The 14,231-nt window shown below is 35.7% G+C and overlaps 1 protein-coding gene across 2 annotated transcripts in view; it reads left to right on the top strand.

Annotated features, from left to right (window-relative positions):
• The window catches only part of LOC136831464 (kinesin-like protein KIF18A), a 55,590-nt gene extending 41,907 nt beyond the window's left edge, over window positions 1-13,683 (top strand). For both annotated transcript variants that reach the window (XM_067091957.1, XM_067091958.1), the window contains exons 14-17: window positions 561-1,540; window positions 1,774-1,943; window positions 5,393-5,612; window positions 11,684-13,683. In XM_067091957.1, coding sequence (XP_066948058.1) covers window positions 561-1,540; window positions 1,774-1,943; window positions 5,393-5,612; window positions 11,684-11,853 — 1,540 coding nt within the window. In that variant the 3' untranslated portion in view covers window positions 11,854-13,683. The remainder of the gene's footprint in view (window positions 1-560; window positions 1,541-1,773; window positions 1,944-5,392; window positions 5,613-11,683) is intronic.
• The last annotated feature ends 548 nt before the right edge of the window (window positions 13,684-14,231 follow it).

Genomic DNA, 14,231 nt, shown 5'->3' with positions numbered 1-14,231 from the left:
AAATTAGTATATATAGTATTAAAATTAAGCAAAGATAGAATAAAATTACCAGGACCTCTAGGATTATTGTTACATGACTGATTTGATTCCAGTACTTTATTTTTAATGATCCAGTTATTATAGATATTATCAGTTTATAATAATAAAATTTATCTAAAATTAAGTCAAGTATTATATATCTATGAATGAAATTTACCTAGCTTGTTAAATATAAAAATTTTGTGGGACTTTTTATGAAATTTTGGTGTGTTATACATGGTAAATTATATGAAGTGGGTAACACTATGTGACTTTGTTTACAAAAATTAATATCTTTCTGATCACTATTGCAGCTCCTTGATGTAAAAATCCATCAATCTTAAAATTTACGTTCTAGTGGTTGAGCAAAAGTTTCAAGAGAAAGGAATGATTTGTAAGGATTTATTTTGAAATAGTCAGTGTGTGTGTTCAGTTGGTTTATGTATAGAAGACAACTACTGTCGTTTTAAAATTGTAGAATTTACTTTTTATAATAGGTAACTATTGTTGGGTATAGTCTGAATTTTTCTGTATTTTTCCAGGCGGTCCATAATGAAGAACAGCAAAAGTGCCCCTTCTCTTCATAGTGGAAAATTGACAACTTTGTCAGAATGTGAATCTAATTCGGAAGAACCTGAAGTATTGAAAGATGAAATAACCACAGGATCTGAAATAACATTAGGATCTCAGGAGCATGTATTTCCAGAGTCCCCTGTGTTGTCAACATACAGCTCTGAGGTTGCTGATTTTACACAAGAACCCTCACCAGTTATTGGCAGTGTTTATGCTCCAAGAGTAAATCCATATTCTCATGTATCTTCTTGCTCAGCCACAGACAGTGGTGATAAAACTCAGTCTCCACTGAATAATTCTTCTCATTCAGAACCTAGTTATAGTTTACCCACTATTACCACTGTGGAAGGTTACCAGACTGAAACAGGTGTGGCCAATGGATCGTATGTAGTTTGTCCAACTTTGGCTGACAATCATTTACCAGGTTCAGCACAAGAACAGGCAGGAGTCATAAGTATGCCTTCTTTGTTTGTTAGTATGGTAGATAAGCAAGCAGGGTCAAAAGAGAATCCTGGGAACATCAGTAAGGGTTTAAATACTACTGAACTTTTAGAAGATATCCAACCAGTTGAATGTTCAATGAATGCCACATTTGCTGTTACACCTGCTAAGGCCCTAAATGTGACAATGGACTTGTCTTCTAATGTGAGTGCGCTTAATACTACTGTAGATCTTCCTAATAGAACGAGAGATGCATCACCCTACACGTGCTTGAGTACAACGAAAGCATTTAAAACTGATGAAATCACTAATCCTAATATAAGGAGCTGTATAGACAGTATTATTGCTAGTAGTAAAAAGATATTAAACACAACTGTAGATTTGAGTGGCACTGGTGGTCCAGACGACATTCCTGTATGTGGAGAAGGTAAAGAAAAAACTGCCTCAAAGAAGCTATTCAAACAGGAAAATTTGGACTCGACATTTTCAGTTGACAATACATCCTTCGGTAAGTATTACTATTTTTAGGTGGTAGTTTGCATAAAGGAATTTTGTTTGTTAGAATGACTTCACAGCATTGGTGTGTTTTCTCATTATTAATTGGTTAATCATTCTTGAGAAAATCTTTAAAGCATATTTGTTCTAAAAGAATATTGACTATTCTTTATCCGTAGGGTACTAACCCTAGGAGGGTTCAGAGGTCTGGTTAAACAAATCATTTATAACTAACTTTATCTGTAGGCTGTTCATCATTGGATTCAAAGTCCCCTGTTCCTGTAGTGAGGCATGGAAACCTTAGTCAGGTGCAGCGTTCTCCTTTAGTGCCATTGGAGAACATACAACCCCCACCAGTGTTGAAGGATCCACCATTCACAAGCGGTGATGAAAACTTGATGCAGCCTCCTAGTTCTGTGAGTACATAGAAAAGTGGTATTTTAGTAGAAGGATATAATGTAAATTCTTTCCTGTGTGGTAAATTAGCTGAATGAGACCAGTTAATTATGCTTTGAGACACTGGTAGGGCATACCCAAAGGATTTGTTCTTAAATTATAGCTGAAAATTGGAACAAGGTAAAGCAAAATAAATTCATCAGTTAGGTTTGAGACCATAAGGATCAGATGAAAATTAAAAAGCAGGGAGCAGTGCTGCAATGAATTTCAGTGTGCTGTGTAAAGCACACTAAGCAATACATACCCAGTGGGGTTTGTACGTTTGTGGTTATAAGAGTTGTTTTCTGGTTTTATCTTGTGAAAGGCCAACTATGATATTTTGATTATCTTGATCATAACCCTGTTAGAGGTAAGATTTTTAGCACAGTATTCTCCCTGAAACTAGGTCTAAAAGAAAACAGGTTCATGCTTATTTTCCTTATCTCGATAGATCAACTTGTCTAAGGATTTAAGATGGTATGGTATATTACTTTGTTTCATGACTGGAATCCAGGGTGAACTCAGGTCTTTAAATATGTAGTTAAGTTTATAACAATAATAATATTTACATAAGGGGATATGACACTGAGACTAAGATAGTAATTTTGAATGGACGGAACATGTAGAAGAATATGCCTCTTTTTCATTTTAATATAACATTACTGTATATTTGCTAAAATTTATACTTGTGCATATATAATATATAAGGACTAGCCTAATTTTTGGTTGCATTTCATAATTTTTTAATGCATTTTCTCTTAATTTCAAAAAATGCCTGGTATTGGGTGCTGCCTTGAATCAGAGAGATGCTTTTGCTGCAAAGTATTGTATTAGTACCTTAGAAATGAACAGACCTTTAGTTTGTATACTGTACTCAGTGCAAGGGCTTGAATGCTGCATTTACATTGTGTTGCCATTTGTTTATTTGTCCAGGCAGGTATGAAGGAAAAAACAATACATGTAGCATAGGAAAAGGAGCAAGTACATTTTTTTTTTTTACAAAGATAGAAAGAAAATTGAAAGGAGGGCAGTAATTTGAGTAAAAAGTACATGTACTGTATTTACAATGTGCTTGTCTGTTATAATGCTGACTACTGGTATAAAGGATAGCAGCAGGAATATTTAAGTTAATCATGTAAGCCACAAATGAAAGTTTGCAGTTGTAACCTTACCACACCACCACTAATCATTAACTAGGCTAAAAGTTAAGCCTTCATTCTTACAAACTTTTAAAGAATATGCAGAAAACCTCATAAAGCATATAAATATAAATTTAATAGGCTTCAACAGTTGAATATGTAAATAAACAAAGTCAAAAGTATTATAGCTTGGATAAAATTCTTAAGTAGGTATATATACTATACCATTTTGTGAGCTTATTCCTTGACCCCCATCAACAATCTGGTCCCTGTTCAGCATCAAAGGACTTGACAGATCATGAAATCTCATCCAAGATTTCATTCTAGTTACTCACTTAACTGAAGAATTTTCTTTGAGGCAACTGTAATTAGAAAATAGAAAACAAGGAACTTGATCAAGGCATAGCCATCATCATAAAATCTTATTTCATTATACATAAATGAAGAATTCAGTAGGAAAAATTACTAACAAATAGACATTATAATCAGTTATAATTACACAAATTGTCAAATATATATACTGTATGTAAATTTAGACAAATGACTGGTTTTGTTTTTTCTCTCCAAATGATTGAGGAAGTTTTATATTTGCTCATTGTGAAATTTTCAAAAGTTCCTAATGTGAAGAATTACAAAAAATCAACTTTGTTTAAAATAATGTTGGAATACATGTATGATTTTTATTCCTTTGGTGTTCTCTGAAAGCATGTTAATGAAGAAATTTTTTGTTTCATAGATGTATGGATGAAATTCAGTAAACTTTGATTACATGATATATCTGCTGAAGTACAAGGAAACAGTGTTTGGAGGGTAACTTTTAATAGTAAATTTTAAAATGTAAAAAAGAAAAAATTGTAAATAACAGGAACTTGCTCTTATTTTTGGGTTTCCTGCCTAATATAGATTAGCCATTAGTTGAATGACATTGTGTTGAAATTTGAAGCAAATCCCTTTTGTCATAAGCTCAGAATTTTAATTCATGTTACATTGTTATATTGAGGCCTTATACCATTGATGTGTTCCATAAGTGTAAATGGCTTTGGGTGTCACTAACCTAACTAGAAAAGCAAAATCCTATCGAGTAGGCCTGTGAGTAACTTTGTGACCTGAGCCAGCCTTAGTCTTCCATTTTGTTCTCGGCCATACCTACGCTAATGTCACTGCGTTTATCCCATTTTCGCTAAGATTGTGTGTGTGTGTGTCTCGTGTGCTCATGCCCTTGTTTTATTGTTACTGCAGGGTCATTGCCCTCCCAGTGTCCTTTGCACCTCTAGTACCCCAGTTTGTTTGTATTATTAAAGTAATAGTGCTGTATTTTGCTAAAAAGACCAGGATTTTTCTGTTCATAAAAATTTTGAGAATTGCATGATCGAGAAGACAAATTTGTGGATGATAGGGATGAGAGGTGAGGAATTAACTGGGGAGCTGAATTATCTAGAAAGCCATACATAGGAGAGGTAGACTGAACTTGAACAAAATTATTATAGAAACAAGGACAAGAGTGAAAATTTTCCTAGCCTAACCCGTCCAAAAAACGTTTCAATTATGCAATCCACCCACCTGCTCACATTGTTCTTCTTTTATTATGCATTCTAGATTACGACAACAAAAACCATAAACTAGACTTACAAACCAAAATTACCGACCTAACCATCAGAGAATTATACCGCACTACACTCTGTTCCAAGTTCAACACACTCCTGCCCGCGTTTGTTTACATTTTTATTCCCTCCCGCCATTTCCGACCTATGACGTCACAACAAGAACAAGAACAGATACTTTTTAAACTTAAAGAATGCTTTGCTGTAAAAACATTTTATAAAATTAAACGTGCTTTTTATACATTTTGTAATGCCCATACCTTTTCACTAATGCAGAAAATAAAAATAAAATCATGACAATTAACTTATAAAACTAACATATAATCAAAGAGTGGATGGTGGGCTGTCAAGTAAAGATATAAAACATTCAAAGAAAAGTCAACATTGTGAAACAGTAGCAGTAATAAAGCATAGGGTTTTACCTGATTGGGCATCATACCAAAGTCTGTTAATACCTTGGAGGTATGAAGAGCAACCGTGAGTGGTTAACCAAGGGTCAGCAATGTTGACATTAACAGTTTAGTCAGTGTCCACTTTTGGAATTATTCAGAGGTGTTTTTTTGAATAGTGTTGCATAACACTTCTAAAAGTTATGAGTATTGTATTTGATATTTCATAAAGCAAATATTACATTGGAGTGTTAACAGATCTCTGCCACCCTATCTTGTTTACTTGACATTTTCATTTCAGACCAAAAAAATTAATTCCAAAACTGGTGTGATTTCACACAAGACATTAAAGGTCACTACACCTCATATAACGAAGGGTTTCTTGTCTACAAGTAAGACACCCAAGACTCCCCGAAGTAGCGGTTTGAGGAGAAGCCTGAGCACGTCAGCTCTCCATGGCAAGCTCAATAGCAGTGGGAAACAGATTCAAGAGTCTCCTGTTTTTAAGAGGAAATATAATGGTAAGGCCAGTTCTTTACTTGTAGTTTGAGGTATTGAGATCCACCAACAATATGTTCCGATAGATATGAACCTATGCTTTCATATACGTGGTGCTCGTGCTTAGCACGCTTCAGCTGTCACTGTATCATTACAAAAAAACAAAATACTGATGGATGGGCCTATGGTCACTGGTGACTTGAGTTGGAAGGCCTTACCCTTCTATTGTGATTGTAGCCACATCAATTTTTGCATGCTCACTGAGTCAATCTCATTTTCACTGTTCTTTGTCTTTGTCTGTAGGGTGTGCATGCCCTCCATGTGTCTAGCATCAGGTTGTGGTATGAGGGTTTTTCCCTTCAACATTAGCATAGTGTAGTGTGTGTGTGTGTGTTTCTTCTCTCTCTCTCTCTCTCTCTCTCTCTCTCTCTCTCTCTCTCTCTCTCTCTCTCTCTCTCAACGCAGAACATCAAGAATTCTGGACATTAGTAAATCCAAAGCAATTTCCACTACTGAAAGAAGTATATCAAAGACTACATTTGTGCTTTGGTTTGACATACCTGTATGAATCAGCATTTTTGACAATGAAAATCTTGAAATCCAAGTACAGGCAGTCCCCGGTTCACGATGGGGGTTCCAGTTTTTATGCCGCGTCGTAAACCAAAAAATCATCGAAAATCCTAAGAAACCCTTATTTTAATGCTCTGGTTGTATTGAAAACGATGTAAACTGCATTTTTGTTGAGTTTTTCACAAAGAAAATTCCAAATTTTGATTATTCTGCCATTTTGAAGCCATATTTCTTCCGTTGGATCGGCGTAAGAAGTGTTGTAACCCTGGAATGTGTGTCGTAAACTGGGAAATAATTTCTGATGAATATATTTGAAAAGTATCGTAATCTCGGAAAGATGAAATGCTACTGTGCCTGGTTAGGTCCTTGAGAATCTATCTCATGCATACACCTCCCAGAGGCCAGCCTATAGGAGACTCATCAGTATGGGCCATGAGACAAGGGAAACCTCAAAAAATACCACCTGGCTGAGGTAAGTAATCATCAGGGCACACCAAACCAGGCCAGATGGCGACCCTCCCCCAAGCAGAATAAAGGCACATGATATCAGGGGATAGGACCACTCAGTCCTCTCAGTTCTGAGAGCGGGAATCTGGAAGAGACAATCAGCCATCACTTCCTTCAATCTCAAGGACCTGGTACACAAGTCCATGGACTCCTTCACTTCGGGTCCAGTAGTAGTAGTACCCCAACAGATGATACAGAAGCATCGAGCCCTTGGGGAGCTTCACTCAGGGAGGAGGTGGACCTCAGCATCATCACCTGGGATTGGCGAGCACTTAGATGGCACGTCCTGCAAAATGGTGACCAGAAGCTCAGTAGGGGCACACCCAGCTAACGCTCTTACAAGAGATTGGTCTCCCACCTCCAAGTGAAAGCAAATTCTAAAATAATTTATTTTTTCTAACATATAAACCTATGCTTCCATATGTATATAGTTTTACCCTCATACCACCCCATGCAGTCCCGATCTCTCTCCATCTATGGAGTATAGTGCAGCTGCAGATGGGCTGGTGTACACAGTGGAAAGGTAAGGTCAACTCGGGTCACTGGCAACTGCAGGCCTATCCGTATAGCTGAAGCACACTAAGCACAAGTACAGTACTCTGTTATGACAGGATAGCGTCATATGTTAGGAAAAATACATAATACTTTAGAATTTTTGTATTTTTCATAGGAAGTTAGTTTAAGGCTATGTTGTGCATGAATTAGGGGAGTTGGTTTTTTAACTAGTTACTATTAAGTAAATATATCCTTGTAGTGTTTTTTTTTATATGTATATACTTTGATTGGGTAGATGATTTGTTGTAAGAATTGCAAATGAAAATTAGTTGTTTTGATCCATTTTTTTCTGTATGATATTTAATTCTAATTTTTAGGCAAATAGTAGTAAAAGTTTGTTTTATCTCAACCACATTGATTCTTTATTTCCTTATTTGTGTGACACAATCCCAGTCTTGTAGGACTCATTATTCATGATAGAGAAAGCTCACTGCATGCTGTCATTCCACTTTCTTTGGACTTGTAAAGTCAGTACATTTTCCCAGGATTGTCTTCCTATGTCAGTTTTGTTTTATTTTTAGTTTCATTTCTAAGTCCTTAGTTTTTTAGCTTTCTTGATTAACCTGCTTCTAGTCATCCTTTTTTTGTTATATAGCCTTTGTTTGAAATTTGTTTTTTAATTTTTGTTCTGTCTGTTTCAGTAGTTTGACCCTTTTGAGTGATCTCAGGACTTCATTTTTTATGCTGTATCAGTGTATGGTTGGTAGTCATGAGTACGTGATAATGAAAGCCTGTGTTATTTGTTTAACTTGGCAAGTGTTTGTAGTTTTCATCATACTTTCTCTGGTCTCCTTGGAAGCAGTTGCAACTTATGCCTTCAATGACTGGTGGCAAGATGTAACACATGATGCAACCAGCATCTTGGACAGTAGTATCTTTTTATACAGAAGAGCATATATAGGTGCCATTCCTCAAAGTCTTTGGGTTCTCCAAGCTTCACTGGCAACCTCAATGAAGGATTGGATCTCATTGTATGGTATCCTGTTCTGGGATATGGCTCTATCGTGTCGTGTCCTGGATCTGGTAAAGTGCCTTATACCATAAGACATATGGGACCCCTGCCTTCATCTACAGACAGAACCTGGCTCCTACTCTGTGGCAACTGCTGTCTTTCTATTCAGGGCAAGACATCCCGACCCAGCTGGATATGACAACTAAACTTTTCCATTCAGCACTTGACATCTATCTGCTTTCAGTGGATCACTTCACTCTTCTCTCAGGTCCCCCGGAAAATTGTGTTGAACCAGTTGCAGTTGTTGTCCTTGGTTCATCTTTTGGCAAACTTCATTCAGAGTGCTGCTGTTCCAACTTCTGGGATGTCAAATGAGACAACCAAACTTCCACCTCGGCTTCTAAAGTTTGACCAGAGCTATCAGAGGCTCTTGTGCTGATGCCATGGCTGGGGAACATGATCTCTGAGCCCTGGCAGTCATTATCCAAGTGCTCTCTCCTCTGTTGCAACTTTTGAAGGTAGTGTCCAGACATTCATCTTCCTTTGAGCTGCTGAATAGATACATCAGTGCTGACACTTAGCTGGATAACAAAAGAGCCATAACCACAGTTATTCAAGGCCCGGCTGAGATGAATGGGACTTGGGGAGCTGTGGCATTGGAATGCCTATCTTCAGCCAAAACCTTGTTAACCCTTAAGGGATGGGCTAAATATATATTAAACACCCCCAGATGAGGCAGACTTTAGGTTGCCAATTTAAGAAAAAAAAAAATCAATGGAAAGAGGAGGATATGCAAATGCACATGGTGAAAGAAAAAATGTAAAAAATTATACCTACCTTCCACAGGAAGGTGAAAGTGACTATTTACAGCCCTGTGTTGGGCCTGTTTTGCAAGACACTTGTAAAAATATGCTCATTTTACCCAGTTATACATGTTTTTTCTAATAATTTATTTTTTATATCGTAAAATGAGAATTAAAGCTCGCGTAGCATCATAACAGATAAAAACTAAAATCGGTAACAAATTCTGAGTATATTTGTTGTAAATTATTTATGAGATGTATTGAGCTGGAGAGATGCAGTAACTTTTTGTGAGGTATACATGTTTTTTCTAGTGTTTCTCTTTACTTTTCTTTGCAAAACTACAATTATAGCTGCCATACTGTCATAAAAGATAAGAACTAAAACCAACAGCAATCCCTGGGTATATTTATGAGCAAATAGATTAAAAGACGTCATGGGATAGAGAGTGGCAATACATTCCCCTATCAAGTCTCAAGGCACACTAATCCCCCCTCTGTCCTGTGCTAAGCTAGACAGTTGCCATAAGTCATTTATTGACCATTGAAGTGCTATAAGAATCTTTCCCGCAAAATTCGTCCAAATCGTATGGTGCGTAATATGAATACTCATATGAGTTAGCCTGTCCATTGCTCAAAACCTGTTATAGATACTCATATGATGATGTCCATCCATTAAGGGTTAAGGGGAGTGCGTATGCCATAAGGCCCCATTATAAAATAAGTACCAGTTGCTACCTTATAATTGAAGGGATTTGCTTCAAATTTTTACTACTTATACAACTAATACTGAATAAAAATAAGTCGGCAGATAAAGAAATTCAACCTCTAAGTTTATAAATTTGCAGCTGAAAAAAATTAATTTTTCAAAAAGCATATGCAAAGTCAAGTTACTAAAAAAAATCTCATGTAATTATAGATATACAGTTATACTACATGCTGTAAAAGTTTAATTGAATTTGCTTCAGTTGTCTTGGAGGTGTAAGCATTTAGTTTTGAAAAAAGTAAGTTCTAGGGAAACAGCAAAAGAAAAAAGGTTTTGGACTTTCAAGAATATTGAAACAATCAAGACATCTTGAGCGAGTTGACCCTATATCATTATAATTCCTTTTCTCTAACACTAACACTAGAGAGAAAGGTATATTTTAGTGGCAAGTATTTTTGTACAAGTACTTTTGACACTTTTTACATGCTTTTTACAATTTGTGGTTCACACAGGGCCATACAAGCAATGAACAAAATTGTCTGTGAACCAATCTAAACTTTTGTTTTTTTCAGCAATAATGCTTCAAGTCTATAACTCACTTGCACTATCCAGAAATTATCATACGAAAAAAAAAAGTTAAGTATACCTTAGTTTAACCAGACCACTGGGCTGATAACAGCTCTCCTATGGCTGTCCTGAAGGATTAGATTTATTTTATGTGGCTAAGAACCAATTGGTTACCTAGCAACGGGACCTACAGCTTATTGTGGAATCCGAACCACATTATGATAAGAAATGATTATCTATCACCAGAAATAAATTCCTCTTAATTCTTCCTTGGGTTGTCGGAGACTCGAACGCTATGAACATTTCTTACAATTTGTTGTTCACAGTGCCATACAAGCGATGAACAAAATTGTCCATGAACTATCTAAACATTGTTTTTTAGCAATAACGCTTATATATGTGTTTATTTACACGTAAAAGAGTCTATAACTCACTTGAACTTATACAGAAAGTGGCATACAGACTTTTTTTACAGGTTTTTTACAATTTGTGGTTCATAGTGCCATACGAGTGATGAACAAAATTGTCAATAAACCTATCCAGGAAAAAAAAAATTTTTTTCAGCATTAATGCTTCAGGATATGTTTATTTAAACATAAAACAGTGGAAAACTCTTAATAACTAAAATTTGATCCTAAAAATTTGATGTTAGGCTGCCCCTTAGATGGAACTAAGAGTGAGACTGACACCTGGGTCTTAGAATTGTTATTGTCTTGGGAGCATCTCTTTGATGTTCCCTCCTTAATCAAGATTCATGCATTTTATGAATAAGGGGTTGTGATGAAAAAGAAAAATTGAAAATACTAGTTTACATACAAACCCATTAATCAAGGAGGACTGTTCCCATCTCCCATCCCTGCACTTACTTGATCCCTAATAGGGCAAAACAGAATGAGCATAGGTGCAAGTGGTGGTAGGAAGCTGTCCTGATGGAGTGGATGCATTCGTTACAGGATAATGGTGCTTGTAGGTTGAGTTTTATACAGAATAAGGCATCTTAACTGTAATGGGTTGACCAGAAATTTTATTATACAAAAACTTGCATAAGTTGTTTGCTTGCAAATCATAAAGGGAGTTTCCTTCTCAACCCTTAAGCTCACTGCTATTTCTTTATACAAGCACACAATGAAGTGGAGGTATAGTACCAGTGGCAGGATAGAGCATGTGTAGTATTACTCTGGATCTTGAAAAAATGCAATAAGCATGAGACTGCTTTTTCTCTGTGGAAATAAGGCAATTTATTAATAACAGATGTGCGCAAAAACTTACTAAAAAAACAGCTTGGCATATTTTTTGTGTAAGGCTGGCAGAATAAATATTCCCTTGTTAATTTTCATACATCATTACTCTTCTGTTTATATTTGCCTAGATGTTTTGAGTACTGTAGTTCATATGTAGTTTGCAACCAAAGTAAGTTTTTACAATTGTATTTTTCAGTACTGGGAAATGCTTTGAGTAAAACATCAAATTTTGTGAAGATGAGGAATCAGGAAAACCTACCACCTTCAAACGTAAGAAGCACACCAAATCATAAATCCTTGGTTTTTAAAGAAACGGTTTCATCGTTAGCTAAGCACACATCATTCAAACAGCAACAGAAAACTTGAAGCTGTCAGTCATCTTGTCTTCATGACATCAAAGTCTTGGATAATGGGATTGAGAAAGTCTGTCAAAAGCCACCAATGAATACTGTGCAGATCATTAACACTGATGTGGATGCACAAGGTCATGGTTTATCTTTGTTGATCTCAGAGAAAACCTGTGACAGTGTGGTTGACAAGGAGGCAGTGGAATTGGAGACAGATCAGGAAAATTTTATCACCAGGGAAAAAGAGAATATGGTTTTGATGGTGAAGTCCAACAAAACTTCAGTGGAATTTGGTATTGAACCATGGAGTATTCATCGTAGTTCTTGGGTCTCCTCTTCTGGAATTGTTCGCCGTCTGTCATTATGGCTCCAAAAGGATTAGTTTTAAGTACCTTGAGTGATTTTATAGCTTCTGGCTGTACTGTATTGTCCCACCGATTACCAAGGGTTAGCGGTGTGTACATAGTTGAAATGTACATATTCTTATATATTGTCTTGTATATAGCTATCACATATTGCCATAAATAGATAAGATAATTTTAGTTGACTTTTGTAAAAGGTATCAGCTTTCCAGTATCCTGTTATAGCTCCAGTATATTTTCAATATTTTTAACATGAAATAGCCTTGCTGTCTGTTGTGTAGCAGTTTTCCCAGCAAAAGAAAGCTAAAACTTTATAACCTCCATTTTTGTGATTTTGTCCTCTGATTTTTTTTCTTAACTTTTTGTTTAACTTGCTGCCTTCCCTCTTCTATCTTTTCTTTTGCCGTTGTTTTCTCCTATATATTTTAAATGTTATGTTTGTATATTTTTTCTTTTCCTGTGTTGTGTATGTGATTGAACTTCTCTTGTCTGTCTGTTTTTTGACCTCTAAAGAGTCCTGAGAGTTAAATATTTTAATTCATTGGTCTGGTCAAAATACTTAGTAATAAAAGTAATTTACTCCAAATATTTCCATGCTAGAGTCAAGTTTAAAGCTACTAAGTATTTAATGCCACAGGAGGTTGATTAATGGCCATAAAATTCTTCACTAAAAGTGAATTATCTCCCAAGTAGTTAATGTATATAAACGATTCTTATCACTTGCCATGACTCTTAGGTCTGGCAGAAAGGATTAGTTTTTAAACAAGGAGCAAATTCGGAGTGGGAATGAGTGGAAGTAGCTCAAATAGGAAGTGGGCAAATGGAAAAGCAGTGATGCAACAGCTTCCCTTGGGGCATGCTTTATGCAGTACATCCATGCGTGGTACTGGCACATTAATACTTTTTGAAATTCACAGGTCAAGTAATCATGTTTTATTAACATTAACCTTGTGAATACTTTGTATACACAGCTTTATTTGAGGTGCTTTTATAATCAGCGTTTTTCCTTGAAAATAGTCTCACTGGATTAACTATTACCTTTCATTGGCTCCTCTGAATATGGGTAGAAAAAAATTCCATTTCACAAGTGGTATTGTATTGAATAAGCACAGTAAATCATGTTTATAAAACTTAACTTTTTTTTTTTATAGAAAACAATGTTTTTCCAGTATGATAGCTAATCCTTAAAATGAACCTGTGAGGTGAGTGCTATGAATATTAAGTGTTTTAAGGTCAATCTACATTGATCTGTTAAACTGTTTATTAATAATGTGCATGCCCAGCATAGTCAATTTCAGTGTATTGCTTTTGGAAAGGTCTCTTAAACTTGAGTTTCATGTTTTGACTGTATCCATTTGCTGCTTAAATATGTTTTACTTCTATTCCTGAGCAACAAGTATATGTGAAATAACTTAAATCATTTAAGATTTGATTTTATAAAGAAAAGCTTTATTACCTTTACTGGAATAAATAAAATATATATTTTATGTTTTTCTCCTTGACATTTGCCTTGTCCCTGTCTGAAAAATCTGTGATTTCAATACAGTATATGAATCGTCAGAATCAGCTTTAAATAATACAGATCCAGTCATAATGGAGGGCTTGGAATCTGATCTAGAGCATTTAAATCTCCAACCAAATTATTGCACAATTGGAATAAACTGCCTCTCCCTATGTCATAGACTTGAAATCATGCAGAATGCAACAAAAATTCAAGCAGGTTGATTCTCTTACAAAGGATATTTGATCTAGACATTTTCATAAAAATCACTTCTTTTCAATCAGCAAGCAACTTCACAATTGGATGAAGTTTTCAGAACTCCTGCCTCCTTGGATTTTGAAGCAAGTAAAAGTATGCTCACTTTTATATTTATTCCAAAGCTATGCATATACTCCTGAACATCATAAACATCACTAGAACATTATAAGATGTGTAGGTCCGCAATATGCAGGTTTGACTGATATTTTCAAGTTATTGGAATCAAACAAAATCGTTCTATTTGCAAACTATGCTAGTGTGCAAGGCGAAACTTCC

This window comes from Macrobrachium rosenbergii, chromosome 48 (genome assembly GCF_040412425.1).
Source record: "Macrobrachium rosenbergii isolate ZJJX-2024 chromosome 48, ASM4041242v1, whole genome shotgun sequence".
NCBI classification, from domain to species: Eukaryota; Metazoa; Arthropoda; class Malacostraca; order Decapoda; family Palaemonidae; genus Macrobrachium; species Macrobrachium rosenbergii.
This window is presented reverse-complemented; position numbering and strand designations above follow the sequence as displayed.